Source organism: Podarcis raffonei, chromosome 2 (assembly GCF_027172205.1).
Source record: "Podarcis raffonei isolate rPodRaf1 chromosome 2, rPodRaf1.pri, whole genome shotgun sequence".
Taxonomy (NCBI): Eukaryota; Metazoa; Chordata; class Lepidosauria; order Squamata; family Lacertidae; genus Podarcis; species Podarcis raffonei.
This window is the reverse complement of record NC_070603.1, coordinates 109,763,435-109,790,014: the sequence shown is the minus strand read 5'-3', so window position 1 is coordinate 109,790,014 and position 26,580 is coordinate 109,763,435. Positions and strand designations below refer to the sequence as shown.

Genomic DNA, 26,580 nt, shown 5'->3' with positions numbered 1-26,580 from the left:
CCGGCCGCGCGCGCGCCGCGTCGCTCAGAGGCGTGAGTCGGCGCGACCGGGGCGGCAGAGAGAAAAGGACCCGGATGCCGGGGCTATGGAGTTCCCCTTCGACGTGGACGCGCTCTTCGCGGAGCGGATTACGACGGTGGATCAACACTTGCGGCCGTCGGGACGGAGGGGGGCCGGCTTCGCCACGACCCACAGGTAACCATGGCAGCGGCACGGGCTTTGGGGGGGGCCTGCCATACACCCCCCGCCCCCCTCGCCTATGGGGCTCGTTTCGCCCCGCGAAAACAGCGCAGGGCGGCGGTCCGCCCCCCTCAGTTGCGCCTGAGCACCGCGGGGAGGCGCTCTCCCTGCGCGCCCGTGACGCCCTCAGGAGCCGCTCCTGGCGGCTGTTCCCACGCCCATCTATTGTCTCAGGCGCGGGGCATGCTGGGTAATTGATCGCCCTGGTTGCTTCTCACCTCTTTCCCCTGGGAATGAGGGTGTCAACCTTTATGTACCGTATGTAGGGACACATTTTGACACCCTGGTTCCTAACTCAGAAGTCAATGCCTCGGGGCTTTACTCCCTGACATGTGACCTTAGGCATGAATGTTCCTGCTCTTTCCCTCTTTGTTTACATGCTAACATCTGTGCCCAACTTTTTATTCAAGGAATTCCTGCTGTTCAGACGTGGTTCTCTCTCTCCCCCTGAACCCCTGTCACTATCTGTTATTTCCATTTCTCCCCTCCCACAACAACCCCGTGAGGTAGGTTAGGCTGAAGATAGCGACTGGCCCAAGGTCACCTAGCCGAAAAGAGATTCGAATCCTAGCCTCACGTTCGCATACGTGTTTTGGGAATAAAGTGGGGGTTAGCCCATGTTTGTGACGCTTGAAGTGGATGGGTAGATACAGAAATGATAAATGCTTTACAGGTCAATTACTCCATGGTTGCATGTTAGCATAGACGCCTGGTGTTTGTTTGTTTTTTAATTTTTTTAATGACGATTAAGACGTTTATACAAACAGAAGAAAGTTACCGTATTTTTTGCTCTATAAGACTCACCTTTTCCCTCTTAAACAGTAAGGGGGAATGTGTGTGCGTCTTATGGAGCGAATGCAGGCTGCGCAGCTATCCCAGAAGCCAGAACAGCAAGAGGGATTGCTGCTTTCACTGCGTAGCGATCCCTCTTGCTGTCCTGGCTTCTGAGATTCAGAATATTTTTTTTCTTGTTTTCCTCCTCCAAAAACTAGGTGCGTCTTGTGGTCTGGTGCGTCTTATAGAGCGAAAAATACGGTAACTTAAACCTAAGCTTTGTTGGGTAACATTCAACATGTCAACATTCAACACTGTCATAGCCTGAGCTCACCTTGTAAGGGTGTTTTGAAGATTGTCGCATATAAGGTGCTACTACTATTTTGAAGATGATAGTATAGAATATTATAATTTGAAATGGTTAATAGTGAGGTTTAAATGGTATCGGCCTACTTCAGAGCATGATTTATAGTTCTCTGTTCGACCATGAACAGTCTTAAAGTGAAGTAGCTAACGGTTTTACTCTTACCTGCACAGCCTGGGATAGGATATTTAAAATTAGCTACAGCTGCCATCCTGAGAATGGTGGTTAATCTACTTCAACCTATTGTCTTAGAACAATGATCCCTGTTGCTGTATGTGCTTTGCAGGGGATTTATTTTTGCTCTATAAGTCTGCACAGAAAAGATATAACAGTTCCCTGTGGCAGATACTGTCCCTGCATTTCTGTTGTCTTACAGCAGTGCCTCTCAGGCATTATATCTGTAGGGAATCCTTTATGCATCGACACGTTTGCTCAGGAGCTTCTGTGTGTTATCTTTGTACAGTAGGCTAGCTTCTTCTACACACTGACACACCCCTCCTCATCCTTCAGGTACCCAGTAGACATTTATCAGTGTTCAATGAAGCATTATAGCCTGTCGAAAACACATGAAGATGTGAAGTGGGGCTGATGAGGGCTGTGACCTGGTGAGAGTCCTGAGGGCCAGGGTACCCTACCCTGATGTAGGGTTCTTGTTAGGTGTTTGAGGTTCCACAGTTGCCCCTTCATAATGGAGGTGGTGATCTAGTATGTATTTTGAGCTATCTTACAGGGGGAGCATTGCAAAGGCCAATAAGTAATGGGGATCAAGTTGCCTTTCATGGAAGCTTGTCTGCTGTTACTTGGATGAACCTCTTAAGAAATTTCCGAGGAAGCCTAGAATTTCTCAGAACAGAGTCTGAAAACCATGGTCTTGAAGCATGAAAAATAAATTGGTTTACATTAGCATCATTCTTTCCATCCATCCACAGTGTATAGCAGGGGGATGCCCCATTGCTTTAGGATTACCTGGTTGCATGGATGAGGTACCTTTTGTTGACTAACCTCTTATCCTTTTGCTTTTGTCAGCAACAACAGGAGAGGGCTGTTAGCTTCATATGCTGCTTGTGGTATTCCCAGAAACACGAATTGGCTACTGTGGGGAAAAGGATGCTTTACTAGATGGACCTCTGGTCTGATCCAGCAGCAGTCTTCTTCTGCTTAGCGTCCTGGATGGATCTTTATTATTATTTCCAAAATTTATCTCTGTTCTGAGTTGCTATTTTTCCTAATGTGCTTGGTCAATTCCAGCAACCTCCTATTATGTCTTTCATAATGTCTTTTATGACATTGCAGAGGCTGCCCAATACTATGCTGCCTCCAACATGTCAAACATTCCTCTCCTCCTTCAAGGATTTGGACCATTTCCTGTTCTAGGTTTCTATTCTGATTAGATTATTCAGGCTCTCAACCTAGTTGCTTCTCTTTCTCTCTCTTTTTCTTCATGGCCAGGGTGGATCACCAGCAGCAGCTCATGAGGATCATAGATGAGATGGGCAGGGCCTCTGCCAAGGTGGGTCAGGGTTTTCATCTGGAGGGTTTAAAGGGCCGCAGAATAGATTATAGTTTCTGGGTAAACAGGAGGATTTGTGTGAAGCCAGGGTGCCTATCCCTTGTAAGCCTCGGCCAATTCACTTAAAACTGTAACTAAAACACAAATATAACTGTGGAGCAGAAGTGGGTGGGTGCGTGGGAGAAACAGTTCCATTGAAAACAACTCATCTACTAAATGCCTGGGCAAAAGCACAGGTGAAGCAGCAGGCTTTGGCTTTGTAGATCTTAAGTTGCTCTGGCTGGGAGATGCGCTGTCTTGCAGTGTAGTTCGGCCAAAAGGGTGCAGGAAAGGAGAGAGGGGATCTTTCTCTCCCCAAGGGATATAAGCTCTAGTTCAGATATCAGTTTGTTCAGTTGCCATTCCAAGTCTTTTTTTTTTTTTTTAAGTCTTCTCGAGTTAGTGAAATTCGAAACTCTTTGGTTTCAGGCCCAGAATCTGCCAACTCCAATCACCAGCGCCTCACGGATGCAAACCAACCGCCATGTTCTCTACATTCTGAAGGACAGCGAAGCAAAAACGTGAGTGTGGCTGTGACTGAGGGGCTGGAATCTTAAGGGTCCAGTCCTTTGCAAGCCTACTCAGTAGTAAATCCCACTGAGTTCAGTGGGACAGGTAAGTGTGCATAGGATTGCAGCCCAAGCCATTTCTGTGGGAACATCTTGGGATGCAGCAAGAAAAGGCTTTCTTGTTCTGAACCATACACAGGAACTCTACACAATCTGCTTAGCTGTATCAACCGTAGAAATATTTTTCAGGGAGTTGCAGACTCCTTGAAATATCAGAGTTCCCCTTCTTTTTTTATTGCGTGGGTGGGGAGATCTTGCCCTGTTTCCTTCAGCACAGTTGCTTGTCCCTCACAGTTGCTAGTTCCATGTATTCCTGTATCTGTGTGCTTCTTTCCCTCTATCTGTGACATTCTTGTCCCAAAATCCTCTGCTCTTGGAATAGCATACATTTTCCTGATTTGCATAAATCATTATGATTCTGGAATCTGAAAAGCAAAAAATGGTCTCTATTTAATAATGCTATACTGTTTCCTCGTGCTACTGCTAATCATCTAGCCTCTAGTTCAAGGATGAGGACACTTTGGCCCTCTAGATATTTGTTGGACTCCAACTTCCGTCAGCCTCAGTAATTATGGCCAGTGGTCAGGGCTGATGGGAGCAGTAGTCAAAAACATCTGGCAAGCACCAGGTTAGGGAAGATTGATAGTCTACCTTGGGCCCCTTATCTCAATTTTATACAGCAGGTTTTATCACTTGCCCTAAAAGTGTAAATAAGCAGGTGTTTTGCAAACAGTGTTTTGGCTCTAAGTAACTCTAGATTCCATGGCACCATCAGGAGTAAATACATTACAGTAATAAATGATAGCCCTCTTCTGCCTCAGTGGCCCATTGTTCATACATCTCTAACTAATGGTTTGTATCTTTTCTTCATTGCTACCAGGGCCGGGAAAGGAGTCATAATTGGCTTCCTCAAGGTGGGATACAAGAAACTCTTTGTACTGGTAAGTTGCAATGGAAAGTTGCCTTTATGTGCAGAGCAGTTGTCTCTGGTGCAAAAGGGTCATTCGTACCAAACAGGACTAAGACTATCCTCTTCCTTAAAGAATCATGGTCGATGGTATCAAAGGCCACTGAGAGATCTAGCAGAACTAGGTGGGGACAACTGCCTCCCTTCTTTATAATATCCATGAAGTCAGCTGACATTTGTATGTGTTGGAGGTAGAAGGAAGGAGGATTTTTAACATGAAAGTGCTAGCAATATAGATAGGTGAGCTACAGTTGGTTTTCCTTTTAATTGTGTTGCATGCTAGGTCAAAACATGGGGCCTGAATTTCAGAAATGTAAGCGTAAGCTAGCATGTATTGGTATAAGTGGCTCAGATATTTTAGCTCTGTTACTTATGGTGCGAGTATGAAGTGTCTGTTTTTATTCTGTGTACTCTGCTCTGTTTTTATATATAGATACACATCTTGCAAGTCTTCCTTCTTTCTTTCAGGACCGCCACGGAGCTCACAATGAAGTGGAACCACTGTGCGTATTGGACTTTTACATTCACGAGTCCCTCCAGAGGCATGGCTATGGCAAGGAGCTCTTCCATTACATGTTGCAGGTGTGCCTCTGCATATTCTCTCTCTTTCTCTGTCTCTCCCCCGCCCCTGTAATATCCTGGCTGGGTCACATACCCCTGTATTCTGTGTGCCCACTTCCTACATTTAAAGGCTCAATCCCCTTCACAGTGAATCAATCTGTGTGGAGGTTTCATTCTTGACCACAGATAAGGTGATCAGTGAGACAACAGGCATGAAATACACTTTCTCCACAGAGTCTTCTCCAGGGGATATTTTATCTCTCTGAGAACACATCCCATCCAATGTGCAATGCTTATTTGTGGCCGTTGTGGTTTCTATGGCCCTGGAGCTATTCTCAGTTCCTTTTAATTTTAGCTGTATGGAACCAGTGCAGATGGTTATCCCAATAGGCATTAATTAATTCACGTAGCCAGGCTGACCTGGATGGGGTTGGAACAAGCTCTTGGGATCCACTGTTTAACATTCTTGCCCTGTGGGTTGCTTCACAGCCTTAGGAAGCTGGTTGCACCTCTCTTCTGTAAATAACAGCAGCTGCCTTTGCTTTGGTTTTGTTGATACCCTATGCGGCCTAGGACCCACGTACCTACGGACCGCCTCTTCTGGTATGCCCTGCGGAGGACCTTAATGTCCACAAATGACAACACCTTGGAGGTCCCAAGTCGCAAGGTGGTTAGATTGGTCTCAACTAGGGCCAGTGCCTTTTCATTACTGGCCCCGACTTGGTGGAACGCTCTGTCACAAGAAACTAGGGCCCTGCGGGACTTGACATCTTTCCACAGGGCCTGCAAGACAGAGCTGTTCTGTCTGGCCTTTGGTTTGGACTCAGTCTGACCCTTATGTTTCCCTCCTCTTATGGTTTTAATGAGGCTGCATTTTAAATTGCATTTTAACCTGTATTTTAAATTGGTTTTTCCCCTCTATTATGTTTTTACAGTAATTTTACTGTTGTTAGCCGCCCTGAGCCTGGCTCTGGCCGGGGAGGGTGGGGTATAAATAAAATTTACTATTGTTATTATTATTATTATTTTATTTTCACCCGTCCTCCCTGTTATTGCACCTCTCAGGGTTCATAGAAACTTGCTGCTGGCCCTGCAACTGATGCTTTAGATCCAGCTTCTAAATTTTACCCCTTCTTTTGAGGTGGAAGCTGTAGTCCCCAACCTTTTATCTTCACTTCTCTCTTTCTCCCCTCCCTCAGCAAGAGCGAGTGGAGCCTCACAAACTGGCTGTGGATCGCCCCTCAGAGAAGCTGCTCTGCTTTCTCCGGAAACACTATAATCTTTGTGACACTATTCCCCAGGTGAGCTGGTCTCTTTGTGCTGGGAAGCCAGGACGAAAGAAAGCAACAGCAATTCCTTCACCTTTTGACTTATTTTATTATTTGTTTCATAAAATTTACACACCACTTGGTGGTGGTTGTTTTTTATTTTATTTTATAAAAAATCACCCTCAAGGCAGTTTGATAGCTAATGCAATAATACTCTGTTCACTTGAGTTCGTGTCCATCATCTCTGAAAGTATTCATTTTTAAGCTTGCACAGACTGTGGGACAAGAAGGGAATGGTTCCAGAGAAGTTGGAAATAGCTGTGTGCTGTGCAGGAAGCAAACAATAAAATGGATTTTGAATGCTCTTTTATTCTACCTGCCACGTCCTCTCAGAGCCACTTGGATCTCCCAGACAATCTTCCGTCTAGGCAGCTTACAACCCCATAGCAGCAAAAGTGTATCTTGCGTCTTGACTGTTCTCTGGGTCACCCAGAGGTGGTTCTGAGTGGCCACACTTTAATGGAACTGCACACTGTTAAATGTGCCATGAACCAGGCTGGGAGCTGGTCCTGGTGCCACTAGCTTAAGCTTCACAGAGAAGGGATGTAGGATGCCGCACAGGTCCTTATACCACGCAGCAGACACTCTAGCCTTGTAGTGGGGAACATATGGCCCTCCAGCGTTGTTGGACTCCAACTCCCATCAACCCCAGCAAGCATGGTTAATGGCCAAAAGTGATGGATGTTGTAGTCTGAGAGTGTCCGGAAGGCCAGAGGTTCCTTATCTCTGCTCTACCCTGTTCTCCTGAAGACCTTGTGCTCAAAAACTACTGGGAATATTTGATTGATTGTATTTAAAGAGAATAGTAAGTAGCCAGTCAGTACGATCTTGTTTCATTGCCTGTTTCCAAGTATATTGTAATAAGTGTTTTGTTGATGATTAATTGAATGATAGTTTCATGTTTTGTGTGTGCATATTGCAGTTTTATATGTTACTTTTATGACCTGTCACCATGTAGTGAAAGGCTTATAAATTGCACAAACCAAGATGCAAAGCATATGCTCTGCTACTAAGCTCTTACCCTTAAGAGTTGTATCCCCCCCCCCCGAAGCAAATATGCAGACCAGCTGCAAAAAAGAGGGTGAGTGGGGAGGTAACTGCAGGGAGCTGTACAAATGTGTTTCACAAGAAGCTTGGAACAGTGGGGTAGGTTTGGTTTGCTGGCTGTTTTTAAAAAATCTTGTTTTTCTTCTTTCAGGTGAACAACTTTGTGATCTTCCAGGGCTTTTTCAGCCACCACCATGGTGAGTCAGTGGCATAAACATTGCTACATCCTTTTGCTGTGATTCTGCATGTGATTAAGAGTGGGGGGCTGCTCATGAGAAGGGTTAGAAGAGGCAAACGGTATAGAAGCTTCTTTAAAAGGTAAAGGTAAAGGTACCCCTGCCCGTACGGGCCAGTCGTGTCCGACTCTAGGGTTGTGCGCCCATCTCACTTAAGAGGCTGGGGGCCAGCGCTGTCTGCAGACACTTCCAGGTCACGTGGCCAGCGTGACAAAGCTGCTCTGGCGAGCCTGCACCAGCACAGCACACGGAAACGCCGTTTACCTTCCCGCTATAAAGCGGTACCTATTTATCTACTTGCACTTAGGGGTGCTTTCGAACTGCTAGGTGGGCAGGAGCTGGGACCGAAAGACGGGAGCTCACCCCGCCGCGGGGATTCGAACCGCCAACCATACGATCAGCAAGTCCTAGGCGCTGAGGTTTTACCCACAGCGCCACCCAGATCTCCCTCAACACAGGCTGGCTTCTGAGCATTTTGCCTGTCAGTTACCTTTGCCACCTCCTGATGGATGCTAAATGTTTGCAGCTTGTGATGTTAAGGATTCCAAAATCTATGGTAGAATTCAGTGTTTGCGTTGTGCACAATGACCTGTCGGTTTACACAAGCACATGACTGACCACGGGATTCTGTTTCCCACACTTGAGCTGAATAATGGAATGACTTTATTCTGTGCCTGTAATGAAGTTAAAATGGAACCCTCAAGCAATAGATGGTTATTCTGGGTCCAAATAGCCAGAATGTCCAAGTCATGAAAGGCTTCAGAAGTATGGATGCTGTTTTGGTCCAAAATAAAAGCAAGGCCTATCAAGTTGAGCACCCCATTTCCCACAGTAGTCAACCAAATGCCCAAGGGAAGCTCAGAAGCAAGACCTGAGTGCAACCCCGGCTTGTGGTTCCAGCAGCTGATATTTGGAAGGATATTGCAGTCTACTGTGGAAGTAGAGCTATAACCATCATGGCTATTAGCCACTGATAGCCTTCCTCCCTGATGAATTTGTATAAGCCGTCCATGCTGGCGGGACATTACTGCATCTTGTGTACTGAATTCCAGACACAGTTGGTCATCCACTGTGTGATGAAGTGTTTCATTTTCTTTGTCCTGGGGATGGATGTCCCCAGGTTCTAGTATAATGAGAGAGGGATAAAAACTCCCCATTTTGTCTACACCATGTACAATGTTATCCTTTCCTCCAAGACTGGCAGCCAGGGCCTTGCAGAGCCAGGCAGAGGCCTGGGCCAGGTATATAATGTACCCCCCCTTTTTTTACCCAGGGGATAACTGAAGTCTTATAAATAAGTAAGTATATAAATAATTATCACAAAAGTTATGCTGACAAATAATTTTATTTCAAGGCTTGAACCGTATCTGCATATAAAGACAAAATGGAAAATATAGCTATACAATAGTGCTTTAAAAAAATATGCTGACCGAGGCCCCCTTTGGAATCGGAGGCCCGGGCCAAGTGGCCCATATGGCCCCTGCTCTGTCTGGGCCTGCTGGCGGCTCCAAAAACTGAAGTCTTTCTTTACATTAATAAAAATCCTACATCATGGATTTATACAAGGGCGAAGGGGGGTGCAGTGGGTGCAGATTTGCGCCGGGTGTCACCACTGAGGGGCATGACAAAGTACCGGGTGGCACTCACCGTGGGGCCTGCAGTGCGCCCGAGCCACGTGTCTCTTGCCCAAATGGTCTGCCCGCTGCCTTCCCCCCAGCTGTAGGGTGGCTGAGTGGGAGGAGGCAGGCGGACTCTGGAGGCCCTGCGGTGCGCCCTGCTCCACCCCTGGGCCCACCACTCCAGGCGCCCAAGTGGCTTCCTCCGCCGCTGCAGGATTTATATTAGTGGCGTTGATGGGGGTTTGAGAGTAATAATTTCAAGCTAAGCTTAAGTGTAGAACAAGTATATCATATCCGGTTGGCTGTGATTCAGCATCTGCCAAGAATCTGAAAATGGAATGGCAATTATGCTAATTAAACACAGAGAAAAGGAAGTGAGGGCCCGCTGTCTAATGACAGATTTCCAGTGTTGTTCCTGGAATTTCCTGAATAGATTGCCTACACGTGCTTTTGCTCGTTGGCTAGATCTTTGAATACAATTAAGGGACTGTTCCTATTGCATGCCTTAACTACCATTCATGAAATCATGTTCTTCTAGGTTGATTCTTAGATGGTCACCCACACAGTTTAGAACTGCCATTCATTTGGTTGCTCAGAAAAAGCTCTTAAAATCCCTACTCCCATTTCCGGGTTACGGTGGAATGGTGTCAGACGACGAGCTCTGTTCTCCATGAACGGCTTGCTCATCGTGAGAGTTCTGGGGGAAGCACGTGGGCGCTGTGCACCCCCGAGAAAGCCCAAAAGGTTCTTTTTGGGTTCAAAGGGGTCCAGCAGCACAATTCTGATTCTTGTTCCGCTATCCAGCTGTGGGGATGAGATGGAGCCGAAAGCACCAAGCTCCAACGCAGCTCCACGACGAGAAGCCTCAAGCTCCATGCATCAAAGCAGTAACTTTTCCAAAAGTCGAAAGCCTAGAATTAATTAACTACCAAGAGGATAATAAACTGTTTATTTAAATTGAAATTAATTCGGCAAACATTAGGGGTGTAAAAAGGAGGTCCACCCTGGATGTGTTCTTTTAAATCTGCGAGGGAGATAATTAAATGATACTCTTTTTTAGCCTACTAATAATCAACTTCTATGAGGGCAATTGGTCCGATGAGATGAACTAGAGTTTATTGATCTGTACTTTGTGAATATAAGAATTAGAACATACTTTGATAAATTGCACTGGCTTTGCTGGACTTATTCTCCTATTTTCATCTTATTTCTATCCCCCCCTTTTTTATATACCTCCCAGTATTGAACTATTTTGATTATTAAGGGATCTTCCTCACAACTGCTTCTCATGCTTGGAATAAGATTTTATTTTATTTATTTTATCTGAGATAAAATGTTTTAATGTATTTAACTGATTTTCCCTTCCTCCTCAAAGGCTTACTCATCTTTCTCTCTCCCTCTCCTCGCAGCTCCAGTGAGAAAGTTGCCTCCAAAGCGTCATGAGGGGGAGATAAAACCATATTCTTCATCAGACCGAGAGTGTAAGAGATTAATAGCTGAGGCTGCTTCTGGATTGGGAAGTGGGTTTCAGCGGTTCTCTTTTTGGTGGGAGCGTTGCAAATCCGCCTCCAAATTGAGGGGGCAAGTTGTGAATGATGCCAAGACAAGAGAACCCATTTTGTGTTGTTTCTCAGGGTAGGATGGAGACCAGCTGACTTCATGAAGCTGAGGAATGTGCATATTATGTGTTCGCGGTTCTGTGATACTTGTCACAGTTAGGTCACTAGGCCCCATCTAGGGTACGGCAGCTGTTTGATTTAGGAGAGTAGGAGAAGCAGCAAGTCAGTTTTGAAATCCGAGACAGACTTCAGTCAGAGGAGTCAACAGACGGGTTCCTCAGCCTCGGCCCTCCAGATGTTTTTTGGCCTACAACTCCCATGATCCCTAGCTAGCAGGACCAGTGGTCAGGGATGTTGGGAATTGTAGTCTCAAAACATCTGGAGGGCCGAGGTGGAGGAAGCCTGGTCTACATTCCATCCAAGCTTGGAAATGAGCAGGCTATTTTTTTTTAGAAGAAAAAGGGTTCCCTTGTCTAGGAAGTGAGCTACAAGATCCCGGGGCTTAGCCACCACCTTTCAGAATGTGCCAGTTCCAAACTGGTCCCCTGACAGGATGTCAGGGAAACATTACATAAAGAAGAAAACGCTCAAACTTTGTTCTACCTGGCCTTCCATAAGTAAGGATGCAGCTGTTTTTGAGCTTCCCGTAGTGCAGTGCAAGTGGGAGAAAAGGCAAGGTAATTCTCTGGTTCTTTGGCCTTTCAGCAAGTGAGAAGTTGAAGGTGATGGTGATGCTGTGGCTTTTAAGGGACCCAGATTGGCTGCCTTTTTGAATAGCATACCTTGGGCCTCTCTAGGAACTGGAGGACTGAACCTTTTTTTTTATATGTCCCCACAAATAGTCCTGAAGGAAGAAGTTGAACCACCCTGGCCCTTCAACCAGTCTCGCTCACTGACCCGCTCCAGCAGTCTGGGGAACTCCCCAGTGCGAGGCTGCCTCAAGCCTTTCCTCAATGAGCAGGAGCTGCTGAAGAACTTGCGCCTCTGCCCTCCCCACTCAACTGCCCACCTTCTGATGAATGGTGAGCCCGGAGACCCAGCTTCACAGAGGCGGAGAACCAGGTACAGCTGGAGATGTGGGGTATCTGAAAAGCTTGCAGTAGGTGGGAAAGAATGCTCTCTCTCTCTGTGTGTGTATGTGTGGAATAGAATATTGTTTCTGTTGAGCTTGGGAAGTAGTCAGTCCTTAAGGATCTCTGAATCAAAACACCAGCAGGCATTTCATTTCCAAATGACTTCAGATTCTGGTTTTTTTGTCTTGTCACACTGGAGCCTTGTTAACAGAGAAGTCTGTTCCCTGAACTTAAGTAGTTCAAACTATGCATCCAGGCATTCTAAGTCCTTGACAAGAAAAAATGAATTCTGCTGCCCATAAAAAAATATTACAAAATGAAATGATTTGTCTAATTTGGATTACTTTTACAGATTTCATTCTGACTTTACTTTCCTGTATCAGTAAAATTTTAATGTCTGGTGTTTTTCAATTTTTTTTATATATGCTGTAAGCCACCTAGAGTGGCTGGGGAAGCCCAGCCAGATGGGTGTGCTGTAAATAATTATAATATAATATAATATAAGATTTTATTTTATTTTATTTTATTTTATTTTTATTATTATTATTATTATTATTATTATTAATAATAATAATATTAATAATAGACAAGTGAGATGGGGAGACTACAGCTGTGCAAGGTACTGAATACCCCCACTGTAAATCAATTAAAAAAATGTCGTTCAGCAGTTCCTCTGGCTTCTGAGACTTCACCAGGCATTTCCCACTTGCCTTCAAACATATTTTCATACCCTAAGGGCTAGAATCTTGCTTTGTAAAATTAAATCTGATTCTGGAGAATATTAACTATGTGCTCAGTACCCTATTTTGAAACTGTACCATCTGGAATTGGGTGGTGGGTGTTGAAATCCCTGGGATAAAGGTGTATGTCTTGAGACCCTGGAAAATGCTGACTGTGTGAACAGTACAGGGAAGAAGCACGAGCGCGTTGTAGTTACTTAAACAGCTACAATGCTCTTTCTAGCTACCTCCAGTTCCACCTGGCAGTGGTTGCTAGTGTATTACATAGGTACCTAGTTGCTACATTGTGCTTACCCTTTCCTGGACAAAGGAGTTAAAAGGCCATGTTGGGACTAGAGACTTAGTGCCAGAGGCAGCCTTGGAATCAGAGAGGGCAGTGGCAATAGCGAGCCAAGATATGAAGGCAAGATGGATGGGTGGAGTTCACGTGGTTGCAAATGCAACAGAGCTTCAGCAGTAAATGTGGGACTTGCACGTCTAGGGGAGGGGCAGAGATGTGCTCATTTAGGTACAGGGTTAACCTTGAGTGAGATGTAGGAAAGTACAGAAAGTGATGGCAAAGATGAGCTGCCCTAGACATAGGAATAGAGAGATTTGCACTGGAGTGACCCAAAGGCTCTCTCTCTGGATTTAATCCTTCATATCATTCCTTGTGGCCTTGGGTGGCTAATTCCTCTATGCAATTCTGCTAGTTGGCAGAATTGGTCTTTTATCACATGCAGACCACATGAAATGGGACTGAGCGCTTGCAGTTTGTCAGTTTGCTTTGCATCTGGCATGCCGAAAGGATGCTAGGTTTGAACTTGGCTCACTGAGTGCTAGATGAGATTATTTTTGATTTGTTTGTGGCTCTTGAAAGCTATAAAGCCATAAAGATGTGCCAGTTTTGCATGACTAGGCTATATTAATCTTAGGTTGTGGATGTTGCTGTGCATGAACTACAATTTTCAACAGTGTATTGTACATTTTCCATGCATGCTTCTAATGCAGTTATTAAAAAAAAACTTTTTGTGGGTCTTCAATTCTAATTGTATGCACTTTCAATTCTAATGCGTCGATTCTAATTGTATGCTCTTTCACCTTGGTTCCTCAGAATAAAGAGTGCCCTGGGTCATATTTATTTTGCACAGCAGTTAATAGTATCTGATATGCTATAAAAGGTTTGGAGAAATGTAGGCAGGGCCTCAGGAAGTTTCAGAAATCAGAGGTTCTAGAAAGGTCTTGCTGCCCTACACAGCTCTTTATCCTCTTGCCATGGCAGCATCCTCACATTCCTTCCCCCTCCTTAGTGCTTGCCATCCATCATCCTCATCCTTGCACTTAATCCAGCATCAAAAGTATAATATACCCACCATTTCCAGAGTACCATTTATCCATTAGCACTGTGTCTCTCGGAAGTGAGATGTTTTCTTCGTTATCTTAACCTGATAGTTATTCCCCAAATGGTTCGTTTGGGGGTCTAACCTCTCTTTCTTTTTTCTGTTTTCAATCCCCTCCTCTTCCCTCCCTTTCCTTTCTTCTCTTCCTCCCCCTCTCCACCACCAGCTCCCTGAATCGTGCTGAAAACAGCCATTGATCGCCGGTCTCTGCTGTGTCTACCCAGCCGTTGGGCCTCCACTTGCGTCCTTGAGTTCTTTCTAGCAGCGAAATTTGGTTTTACATCCAATTTCCTCATCCCTTCCTTTTTATAAGCTTTATGGGTAGAACCTGTAAGGATGTGGGTTTATTTATATTGTGTGTGTGTGTGTGTGTTTTTGGTCTTCAATTTTTTAATGCCAAGATTCCGGAATGCCCTTAAGGAAAGGAACCTAGCTGCGTTTTTCAAAGACTGCTGGGCTTTGATGAAATTCAAATTATTTATTAAGTTGGGCTTCAGCTCCAAAGCGGTGAGAGCTTACAGCTGGGAAAGTACTGGCGTCCCAAGTATACACTCTTTGACACTGTGGTCTGCTGCCTGTCGCCATACAGACCTGTCAGTCGTCTGTTGTGACCTGCCAATCATGGATCCAAAGAAGACAATGCAAGTTTACTGTAAATTATCACTTAGTTCTGTAAGATTTCACTTTTGAAAAACTGGCCACATAGATTAAATGAATAGTCGTCGGACTGGTGACAAAACGTAACACTGTCAGGACTGGGTGTGTTATTAGAAGGGATGAGAGCACCCACTTCAGATGGCAGATTTTACTTTACTATTATTATTGAAATGGTTATTATAGTCTTACCACCATGAGGCAGGGACGGTTTTGGATTTACACTGTTAGGCGCTATCTGGCTGGCCGTCTGTGAGTTTTAGATTGGAGACACATCCTGCTGTTATCTCTGGTAAACAGAGTTTGCATTATTATTATTATTATTATTATTATTATTATTATTATTATTATTTCTTGTAGGGCTTCAAAAGCCTGTTTCCTTTTACATGGGATCCACTGCTTTTAGCAGAGCCCAAGTCAGAGGAGCTGTCTGGCGGCTTCATATTATTAAAATTGGGGCCCGTGATATTTCTCCTGTACGTTTGGCTAGTCAGTAGGAACCCCTCCCACTTTCATCGTGGATTTTGACAAAGTGATCTGATCCCTGAAAAACTTACGGTATAGCGTGTTTGTTTTAGTTTTTTTTCAGTTGCGGTCAGGCTCCCTGTAGTGTTTTGTGTGTTTTGTATCCATGTGTTATGAATGGCAGAGATTGATATATGGACAGGCCGGAAGAATGATTTAACTTTAACAGTGATAAATGGGCAGGCTAGGAGCTGCTGTAAACTTACTTGCAAGGCTGAACTAGTGGGCAGGCATTAGGGGTCTCTATGAAACCCCTATAAACTCCCTTATCTGCCCTCACACCCACCCACCGCACCATGCATAGTCCCTTACTCTGAAGGAGTGTGCTTTTTTCTCCCTCGCCCTTGCCGTTAACGCATCTCAGCCACTTTCTAGGTACTTGTTACCCTTACCTTGGAGGGAGTGGCTGAGACATTAAATTGGGCTACAGTGTGTTCTGTTTTAAGGTATGCATAGAGGGAACCAATGGAGCGGCCTTGTACCGAGCCAGACCATTGGTCCCTCTGGCGCAGCGCAGTCTAATTTGACTGGCAGAAAGGAGTTTTTCCTGCTATCTGAAACCCTTGACCTGGAGATGCTAGGTCGGAGGTGGGGATGTTGCTGGACTCCTAACTCCATTATCCCTGACCGTTGGCCATATCTGCTGTAGGGCTTATGGGTGCTGGGAGCCCGACAACATCGGGAGATGCCACAGCTTCCCCACCATAAGAGCACAAAAAGAGCCTGCTGGATCATACCAATGCCCCATCTAGTCAAGCATCCTGTTCTCACAGCGGCCAATCAGATGGCTGTGGGAAGCCCACAGGCAGGACCCGAGCACTCATGTAGTTTCCAGCAACTAGTACAGTGGTACCTCGGGTTAAGTACTTAATTCGTTCCGGAGGTCCATTCTTAACCTGAAACTGTTCTTAACCTGAAGACCACTTTAGCTAATGGGGCCTCCTACGGCTGCCGCACCGCCGGAGCCCGATTTCTGTTTTTATCCTGAAGCAAAGTTCTTAACCTGAAGCACTATTTCTAGGTTAGTGGAGTGTGTAACCTGAAGCATATGTAACCCGAGGTACCACTGTATTCAGAAGGATTGTGCCTGGGACCATCTGTCTGCCTGCAAAGCTGGGGCTCTGCTTTTCCAAAGTAGGCCTGGGAAAGTTCCCATGATGCATCCCTCTAAAGCAGAGTTGAGCCCAGCAAAGGCCACAGGTGCTCTTGGCGAAATCCACCTAGTCCTCCTTCAGTATCTCCTCCTCTCCCCGTGCCACTCCCCAAATTAACTCCTAATAGAGTTGTGACTGTAGCCAAAGGTACTTATCGAGGTTCCATTTAACGTGGTTATGGTGGAAATGTGAGAAGAACCACAATCGTGTTTCCACGTGACCCAGTTTCCATAGAACACAACATTGATAGCAGTTTCACCCTCTCTGCCAAATTTTAAGAGAGAGGAAGAAAGAAGCTGATTTGCTCACCTTGTCCACCTTCCTGCATTCTCCCGTCTTCCTCCACTTTGTGATTTGCCAACTGTGTGTTGCCTTCAGACATTCTTGTGTCTATAGCATGTTCTGCCCTGAATTCCTTTCAGAATGTCACCCCTGAGGCTGCTGATGTGTTTGGGATGTAGCGTAGAAGGACCTGGCTCCGGTGACAAAACCTACAGCGGTTCCCCCTCTCTTCACAAGGCAGGAGAGGAACCCTTACAGGGCTGCAAAATGGATACCTCAGCTGGAGAAGCAGAAGCTCTGGCCTTTATTTTCAGACTTGGGAGTGGAGATGGACAGGTTTAGAGGACGAGAAGCGGGAAACCAGAAGTCCCTAGAATGAGAGTTGGGTCTTGCGTGCCTTGGAGGGGGGAATTGGTCTCCAGCAAGAAACTGAAAGGTGTCAGGCATGCCAACCAGAGAATTACTATGCCAGAGAAGCAAGTGCACATATATTGAGGATAAAAGTGCCAAGGTAGCCTAAACTCTTGTGCCAGGGAAAACAGCAACTTGTTTTAGCAACTTGCCAATGAGGTTGCTTAGCTACTGTAATTTAGATGTTTACCGTATTTTTCGCTCTATAAGACGCACCAGACCACAAGACGCACCTAGTTTTTGGAGGAGGAAGACAAGAAAAAAAATATTCTGAATCTCAGAAGCCAGAACAGCAAGAGGGATCGCTGCGCAGTGAAAGCAGCAATCCCTCTTGCTGTTCTGGCTTCTGGGATAGCTGCGCAGCCTGCATTCGCTCCATAAGACGCACACACATTTCCCCTTACTTTTTAGGAGGGAAAAAGTGAGTCTTATAGAGCAAAAAATACGGTACTTAACCAGTAGGTGTAGTAATAATATAAGGAGCAAGGGAACTATATAGAGCTTGTGTGGTGTGGCGGATGGGGTGTTGGACTAGAATGGGGAAGACTTGGATTCAAATCCGCACTCAGCCCTGATGCTTACTGGGTGACCTTACCCCCTCTTTCCCTCTCTGTGCCTAACCTACCTCACAGGGTTGTTGTGAGGATAAAATGGGGACGGGGATACAGATGTCATGTGCGCTTGCCTGAGCGGCTTGGGGAAAGGGCAGGATAAAAATGTGGCCATGATTAAAGTTCAGGGGCAATGAAACTCTGCCTTTTCCTTTCGGACTCTCCTCTGGCTTCTGAGCTTTGAAATCATGGCATTGCCTGATTTCAAATCTGCCATCACAAGCAGGCTCACAGATTTAATGAAATGAGACTTGGGAGGCTAACTTCAGAGCCCAATGCTATATTCCTCATGTGCGCTGAAATTGCAGAACTGTAAAGTGCCACATGCATTCCGTCATACACAGTTTGTTTTGTGCTCCTGTGACACCAGATCGAAAGAGAGGAGACTACAGAGGCCAGAGACGGGTAGGTTGAAGCACTGCCTGCTGAGTGTGCCAATGGTCATCACCCTGTGTGGTCCGCCAATTGTATCATGTGGCAGTGTGGGCTGCCCTTGTATGTGGTTACACCTTGCATAGGTTGTGCCACCAATTAGCTTGGGCTCGGCTGTAACAGGAGACCACTTTGCTTAAGAACGTAGGAACTGCCTTGCTGTGTTGCTCCACCTAATCTTGCATTTGGTTTCTAACAGCAGCCAGCTGGTTGCTCCAAGAAGGTTTATAAGAAGATTATGCAGGAGATGGTTTTCCTACTACTCTTTGTCCTCTGCAACTGGTACTTGGTGTCATTCTTGGAGTTCTGTTTTAGTTTAGCATTTCTGATAGCTTACGATACTCCTATCCTCCATGGCTGAATCTAATCTGTTCTCTCTCTCTTAAAAAAAAGCCAGCCTAGTGGCTATCTAGTTCTTGGAGTATTTGGCTTGTGCTGCTTTTAAATTTGACTCTTAACAACTTGCATTTAGATCATGCCTCTGAATGATACTGAGCTTCACCAACGAGTGTTGCTATAAATGTCAGGGCTGGCCGGTGCTACCGTTAGGCAAAGGGAAGCAGTGTTAAGTAAGATTCATTCGTATGTAGAAAAAGGTGGGGGTTATGATGAGCTTGAGGCAGCAAAATGTATCGGCAGCCCTGTTTAGGGAAGCTTTTAATGTTTGATGTATTACGGTATTTTAATATTTTGTTGGACGCTGCCCAGAGTTGCTGGGGAAGCCCAGCCAGATGGGCGGGGTATAAATAATAAATTATTATTATTATTATTATTATTATTATTATTATTATTATTAGGCCAGCCCTGATAATTTTACAGTGGTCCAGGGCTTGCTTTTAGTTCCGGCATCTCTCAGGTGGCTGCCATTGCCATTATAAGAGAAGCAGGGAGGCGTTCATGGTGAGTTCTGGCACCTCTTTTTCTAGAAAAATAGCTTTGGCTAGGTCTGTCACTGACAGCCTTTAGGGTTTTAAACAGGCATAGGCAACCTCGGCCCTCCAGATGTTTTGGGACTACAATTCCCATCACCCCTGACCACTGGTCCTGTTAGCTAGGGATCATGGGAGTTGTAGTCCCAAAACACCTGGAGGGCCAAGTTTGCCTATGCCTGGTCTTTAAAAAATGGGCCCTCTAAAGTTCATACACAATAGGTTGCATCCACCTAAGTTCTACACAGAGTAAACTCATTGAAATTAAGGAACCTAAGTTAGTCATGTCTGTTAACTTCAGTAGGCCAGCTCTTGAGGAGGACCAGCCCTGGATACATCCCAGTATTGCTCTGTTCTCCAGATGCTGAGGCCAAATGGGGAATGGCTCTCTTCCTCATTCCTGTTGGAAGCCATTTTTCTCTGGGAGCATCCAGCTGAAAGCTGTGATGGACCCTTGGTCAGATCCAGCATAGCAGTTCTTATGTCTTACAGCACATCCCCAGTTGCCATCTGTAGACCCCACCCTTCTCAGCTCAGTATTGCTAACTGGGGGGGAAAGTGAAGCTGAGTGAGACAGCAGCCACTTGGAGATGACGTCTGTGGACAAGGCAGAAGTTTGCTTAGCGTCTTAAGCTTTTCTCTAGAATGACGTTCATGAGCCCAAGTAATGTCCCTTTTCCCTGGACACAACGGACTTTAAAAGCTGCTCAGATGTGGGGAACTCCCAGCGTTGCCCCCCACCCTTTTTCTCTTTAAATTCAGATTTGGCTACTTGAGAAGCACCGCTCCTTGAGGCTTGCCTTTCCCAACCCCTTTCTCTTCTTATCAAAGCACCTGAGACTCTGAACTGCCGTTGGCTGTTGGTGTCTGGCATGGAAAATACAAAAACTTTTGTTTACATTTCAATAAAGTTTGATTTTTTTTTCAAAGTTTCAATGTGTGGTCTTGTCTCTTTTGTTCTGCGTCCGCTGGCTTATGGAATAACTTGCACATCCTCTCCTTTCCAGGAATTGCTGTAATATAGTGGGCAAATAGATCACTGATGCCGAACCCTGGAAACCTTGGTTCAAACCTTTCCTTTGCCTTGTTAACCTACCTTATACAGGGTTGGGGTAATGAATCCAGGAGGGTTGATATAAAGTAACATGGTCCAAGTACAAGGGAAAGTACTGTATTTTTCACTCCATAAGACGCACCAGACCACAAGACACACCTAGTTTTTGGAGGAGGAAAACAAGAAAAAAAATATTCTGAATCTCAGAAGCCAGAACAGCAAGAGGGATCGCTGCGCAGTGAAAGCAGCAATCCCTCTTGCTTTTCTGTCTTCTGGGATAGCTGCGCAGCCTGCATTCGCTCCATAAGACGCACACACATTTCCCTTTACTTTTTAGGAGGGGAAAAGTGAGTCTTATAGAGCAAAAAATACGGTACATTGCAATGTTGCTCACTTCTCCCCTCCAGGTACAACCTTCTGCAGTATAATTCCTTTTGAATGGGGAGGACAGACTGTACCCCACTGGATGGATTTCATTCTGTGCATCCTCTCCCTGTGAGACATCCTTGTCCCATTGCATCCTTGCTTGGTGTTCCTGCCCTACCTGCTGCTTTCTGCTGCCGCCGCTTCATCTCCACCCTCCCGCTTGTCTTCCCCCTCCCGCCCTCCAGGACAGGCACTCTAAAGGACAGCCTCATGGCTCAGAAGTCTTCTTACAGCCGCTTCAAGAACTCTGCCCCAGCCGTGGAGCGTTCCGATAAAAGAGCAAGTGAGTGACCGCTGGAGGCATAGGAGACATTTCCAGATCTATAGCCAGCTTTTTCTCAAGGGACTGAGTAGTGGGGCAAACACAGCCGTACCTTGGATTCCGAACGCCTTGGTACTCGGACGTTTTGGCTCCCAAATGCCGCAAACCCGGAAGTGAGTGTTCCGGTTTGCGAACATTCTTTGGAATCCGAACGTCCGTCGCAGCTTCCGATTGGCTGCGGGAGCTTCCGGCAGCCAATCGGAAGCCGTGCCTTGGTTTCCGAACATCTTGGAAGTCGAACGGACTTCTGAAATGGATTCCATTCGACTTCTGAGGTACCACTGTACAGGTTAACCGTTTCAGCAGATCCGGAGAACCTTTGCCTCCCTCCGGATGTTACTGAACTGGAGCACCCATCAGCCCCAGCAAACATAGCCAAGGATGATGGGAGCTGTAGTTCAGCAATGTCTGGAGGGTCAAAGCTTTCCCCACACTTGCATTACAGCACTGGGATCCTAGCCCATAAAGGACTCGCCCAGGCTGCAATCTGTGCTGCATTTACCTGGGAGTCTGCCCCACTGAACTCTGTAGGAGCTACTTCTGAGTAGGCACAGTTAGGATTGCACTGTTCACGGTGAACATTTCAATAGCACCTCTACAGTGCTTATTTAATATTCTGCCTCATTATTATTTGCTCTAAAGTGCTGCAAGTTTTCTCAGCACTGTGCAGGAATTAACAGGTAACTGTCCCTGTCTGCAGGCTCACAATTTAATAGAGACAGTACAAAAGGCCTAGGGAGGGAGGAGGAAAGCAAGCATTGAACCCGTCTGATTCAGAGTTAGCTTCTTGGTCCACCTAGCACTGTGCTGTCTCTGGCAGAGGGTCTTTTTCCAGTCCTCCAACCTGGATCCTTGAACTGGAGATGTCAAAGATTGACCCTGGAACTTTTCTACACCCAAAGGATGTATTCTGTAAAGTGTACTAGGCTACATGGACAAATAGTCTGGCCTGTTTGTAAGGCAGACTCCTAAGTTCCTATTGGACATAAAACAACAACATTGCCCTAGATGTTTCTTTAAAAAAGAAATACCCAAGCTGTGGTTCTCAGGATTTTTGAATTACGTCCTCGATATCAAATTCTGGCCTTGTGCAAAAGCAGTCCCAACCATGTGGAACAGATTACCGTAATTGACGAAGCTCTGATTGGTTTCTTTCTAGCTATTACTTGCTAATGTTTGAGGAATTTCTGCCTAAGGGCTAGTTTTAATATAGTGTGTCTGCCTTCCATTATGAAGAATTCGGGAGGGGGAGGGGTATTGTCATGTCTGTACTACTGAAACGCTGCATTTGTCTGGTTTCTTCCTATCTAGATGACTTAGAGGACAACCTCAGTTCACCCAGAAAGCTTCAGGAGTCAGAGAGGTACTTCTTGTTACTTTCCTGCCCCATGACTTTTCTTCCAATAAAACAACTGAAGGCACCAAAAGCTATTCTGGTTTGGTATTTTACTACGTGCGGGACCATCTAACCAAACATGCCTATGTAATTCAGCCTGCAGCAGCGCTGCAAGTATATTACAGTGCCTCCTGCTGGCACAATCCCACTTGGTATTGTTTATATAGACCAGCAGTGTGAGGCATTCCCAAAGTAAAGGAAGGATTGAACTCTGATTAATAAGAATACACATAGAGGCTTGAACCAGCAAGACTCTGGGAAGGGTGCGTATAATAATCTCTGCCTCCAGCCCCTGGCCCAGGTCGTTTTATTCACAAAAGAGCTTTTGACAGAGTGTTCGTAAGAACCAATCAGATTTCTTCTGAGCATTTCAACAAACCCCACATGGGGACAAAGTTAAACTGCAAACACTGGTTAAGCATGCATACTTTTGGGGTAAATGAATGAAAACTACAAAAGAGTGCATTCAGCAACCCCAGAGGTCATAAACAATCAATACACATGATGAGAAGGATGGCCAGGAGGACAGCGATCATTATCACCTTTATGTGAAACCTGTTTCCTGGCCCTAAGATTAACATCCTAAGATTAACATATCAGAAAAGCTACATCAAAGGAGCTTGCCCACTATCTTTCTGGCCCAGGATGCATGCCTGGCAAAGCAACTGGGCTGTGTACGTGACTTGTTAAGCAAGAGAAATGGACAGTAGAGGAAATGGCCAGAGATGCAGAGGGTTGTGGGATTTGGTCAGAAATTATTGTCAATGAATTAAACCCAGTCAACACAATGCATTCATCGTGGACACAATGGCTTGATGCATATTTTAGAATTCCTCATAGTAATCCCACCTGACCCCACACTCTGGATATTTGTACTCCTACAGCAGTGGTTCATGGATTTTTCCCAGTGGTACCTGCAGGTGCCAGGGATTGAACCGGAGACCTCCTGCCTGCAAAGCAGATTCTCTACCACTGAGCTATAGCTCTTCCCCACCCGCAGGAGAGAACAATCTCAATCCCTGGAGGGAAATTGTTTTCTTTCTTTCCCTCCAAACACAGTGGCCAGTCTTTCTCCCTCCTTCACTCCTAGGAATCTTCCAGTTGTTCGCTGTGAGTGTAAATAAACCAAATCCCTTTATTTCAGTGGGTCTACTCTGAGTGCGATTTAGATATTGCCCAAATACTTTTCTGCTTCTTAAAGGCAACAGTGGCTAATGAAGGCTCTGAATAGGATGGCAATATCAAATTTGTACTTCCAGTCTAGATGAACTGCTTTAAAAGGATTGTGTAAAAACTGAACATCATGACCATTAGCCTTTGGATCATGTCATATGATTTATTTACTTTTAAAGTTTTTATTTATACTTTTCAAGTTTATACATTTTATTAGTTTTACGATCAATTCAACATTTCAAACTTACTTCCCCCTCTTTCTGTGGTTCCTTAAATTTATTTTTTAATATTTTCTGCATATCCAAATTCCTTTAATTTTCTCCTTTAATTATATACTTTAAATATATACTCTTATGAAACTGCAGGTTATTACAATAACCCTGACAATGTTTTTATCTGTTTGCAATTTATCTGTAAATATTCAACAAACCATTTCTATTCTTTTATAAAAAGTTTTGTTATCTTGCTTTCTTATTCTTCGGTAAGTTTCGCCATTTCTGCATATTCCATAAGTATTTGTATCCATTCTTCCTTTGCTGGGACTTCTTCTTTTCACTTTTGGGCAAGTAGCATTCTTGCTGCTGTAGTAGCATACATAAATAAATTGCTATAAAATTTAGGTAGTTCTGTCCCTATAATTCCCAAAAGAAAAGCTTCTGGTTTTCTCCCCAAAAGTTATTTTGAACATCCTTTTCAATTCATTGTGTGCCATTTCCCAGTAAGCTTTAACCTTACTACAAGACCACCACATATGATAAAAGGGATCATGATGATGATATTTGTTTTCTCCACTAGGCTGGACAGCACCATCATCAACCCCCCAGAACCAGCCAACCTTGGGCAGATGGGAGAGACAGCTCATCCTTCTGCAGAAGCTACACATCAGAGGATGGACTCCAGAACTCTTATGACTCCAGCTCCTCCAGAAAGGATTAAGGACCATTATGCTTTGACAGTCACAAACAGCCAACCCTCCTGTGAAAACAGCCATCATGTGGCCAGACTCTCCCCGCAGCAGAACAGAGGGTGGCACGATCTGCCCTTGAGTCCCTGGCAGATGAAGCCACTGTGGACAGTAGCAGGGAGCCCCTATGAAGCCAAATGGATCCACCACAAGTATCTGTATTGCAATACCAGGCCCTGGTGATAGGAATGGCCTGCACTTGTGGCTGTAGTCTTCAGCCAACAACAGACAATCTTGCCAATATGAGGAAGAGGACTTAAATTAGCTTAAGATTCCTCTCTTTCTGACATAATGACTTGGATCAACCCGTCTTACGTGGAATGTCTCCTCCCTCTGGCATTAAATTGGTATTTTCCTGCTCCTTTTCCTTCTGCCCTGGATCGGACCAGCAGAAGCAGCATGCCATTCACTATATCCCTCTCACTCACCTTGGTGTGGTGCCTTTCTGTTGTATTTCCTGCTAGCTCCATTCAGTTTGAAATCCTCCTCTTTTCATCGTTTGAAACTAGCGTTTTAATGAAAGTCCGTTCAGTTAGGTGATCCTGCATTTGTAAACTTAAAAGGGCCTGAATTTTTACAGAATTCAGATACCGGTGCTGAAATGCGCCAGCCAAATTTTACTTGGCAAATCTTATGTGGGTTTTTGCTCCATCCCAAGAAAAATAGGAAAGCCTGAATTCAAATTTTCGGTAATTGTTTCGGTACAATGTTGGAACTTCCCACAAACTTTGAGAAGGGAAAGGCTGCTCATTTCCTTTGCCTTTGCCCTGAATATGAAGAGCAGTAGGAAGAAAACACAGGAAGGAATAAATAGCATGTGCAGGAAATCAACTTGGTCCAATTTAATCAAAAGGGGTTTAGCACTTCTGGATCTGCTTAATCTAGATTTAAATTTACCCCTTCCAATTTGGTATATTTCTCTTCCTAATTGGACTAAATATAATCTACATGAATATGGTCTTAGTTCAAATTAGCCAACACTGGAGTTAAAAGTGAGTTCCTGCTTAATTCATTGAATGAATGCCTTACAAAATCAGCTAAGTTCACTTCCTATGCCTTTTACTTTCCTGTTCGTTTTCTTATTAATGTTTTCTCATTCATTTGTTAACTTATTAATGTGTCTAGGCCAAAGCTCCTCAAGGCTTTAATAACAGAGCAAATGTTAGTATCTTTTTCCATATAGTATTCTCTTCTGGTGGTAGTGGCCACATCAATTTAAACCATTTAGGCAAATGGTTATAGACTCTGCTTCTGCCTCCACATTGTACCGGCTGGAAAGGAGCGCTAACTCATGCAAAGGTAAGTCAGCACCTTGTCCAAACATAGCAGGATGAACATGAAGGGGCAAAAACTATTTAAATAGCAGCACAGCCATTAACAGTATGCAGCACCTTAACTGGGTTGCTTGGAGATTAGGAAGAATTTTTAAGATAATCTAATGAAAACACTGGGTGTTGAGCTTAAGAGACTGGATAGTGTCAACTCCTCGAGTCAGTCATTTGCACATGTACCATCATACAGAATGTGCCATTAAATATTGAATTTAACAGAACAGAAAAGTTGTTGTCTTCCCTAAGCTATGAGTGTCTGTGCAGAATTTATGTAGATATTATTTTTCTGTTGCTGTTGTTGAGGGTTGATCATGCAAGTATCTCTTCAGGCTAGCACAGCATTGAAGAGCATGCATAAATTACACATTTGATGCAGTCACAGACCCCTGAAAAGCATGCATGAATTAGCTTTTGCAGTCATTGTTCTGGTGCAAAGATGCAATTACATCTTCCAGCTTTCTTTCCCTATTTGAACATGTGCAATTTGGGCTGCTTGTTCCATAGATGCAGAAAAGTTTTCTAGCATATAAGTTTGAGAAGGCTCAAGATAAAGAAAAAGCAGAGTTCCTTGCAGCCGTCATTTCCTGTTCAGATTAGAAACTTCCATATGCAGGACAAAAGAGTTGCAAGTACATGAGAAGTACTTTTTGTTCCAGTGTGTTGAAATAAGTGTAACTTCTATAGCTTGCAAAAATGTTTTTTGTGTGTGTGTCTTTCAGTTGAGCCTGCACTCTACCTGTTGGAATAAAACAGGGTTTAAAGTAGGAAATAATTTATTTTTTTGTTTATTTGGGGAAGAATAAGGCAACAGTGAAAGTTTTGATATTCAGTGAAACTTTATTTTTCAAAATCTTACAAGGAACTATTTTTTAGGAAACTCACTTCTGAATCAAAGTAATGCTAACTACCTG

At 44.7% G+C, this 26,580-nt stretch overlaps 1 protein-coding gene across 5 annotated transcripts; it reads left to right on the top strand.

Annotated features, from left to right (window-relative positions):
- On the top strand, window positions 1–24,696 carry ATAT1 (alpha tubulin acetyltransferase 1). 5 transcript variants are annotated; one of them, XM_053378568.1, is made up of 12 exons: window positions 3–195; window positions 2,828–2,888; window positions 3,357–3,448; window positions 4,377–4,437; window positions 4,932–5,045; window positions 6,224–6,325; window positions 7,551–7,596; window positions 10,664–10,735; window positions 11,656–11,875; window positions 20,669–20,766; window positions 22,117–22,168; window positions 24,170–24,696. In XM_053378568.1, exons 1-12 carry the CDS (start codon window positions 86–88, stop codon window positions 24,519–24,521), a joined length of 1,380 nt encoding a protein of 459 aa, XP_053234543.1. In that variant the 5' UTR covers window positions 3–85; the 3' UTR covers window positions 24,522–24,696. The 5 variants fall into 5 exon arrangements, with proteins under 5 accessions (XP_053234544.1, XP_053234543.1, XP_053234548.1 ...); XM_053378571.1 differs by lacking the exon at window positions 2,828–2,888 and having other exon boundaries at window positions 94–195; XM_053378569.1 differs by lacking the exons at window positions 2,828–2,888; window positions 3,357–3,448 and having other exon boundaries at window positions 1–195.
- Window positions 24,697–26,580: the final 1,884 nt, after the last annotated feature.

Excerpts from the sequence above, each read along its gene's own strand:
- ATAT1 (XM_053378568.1), top strand. The coding sequence starts at position 86 with ATGGAGTTCCCCTTCGACGTGGACGCGCTCTTCGCGGAGCGGATTACG. Across the intron at positions 6,326-7,550 it reads TTTGTGACACTATTCCCCAG|GTGAACAACTTTGTGATCTT; the intron begins GTGAGCTGGTCT and ends TTCTTCTTTCAG. Across the intron at positions 10,736-11,655 it reads TTCTTCATCAGACCGAGAGT|TCCTGAAGGAAGAAGTTGAA; the intron begins GTAAGAGATTAA and ends CCCCACAAATAG.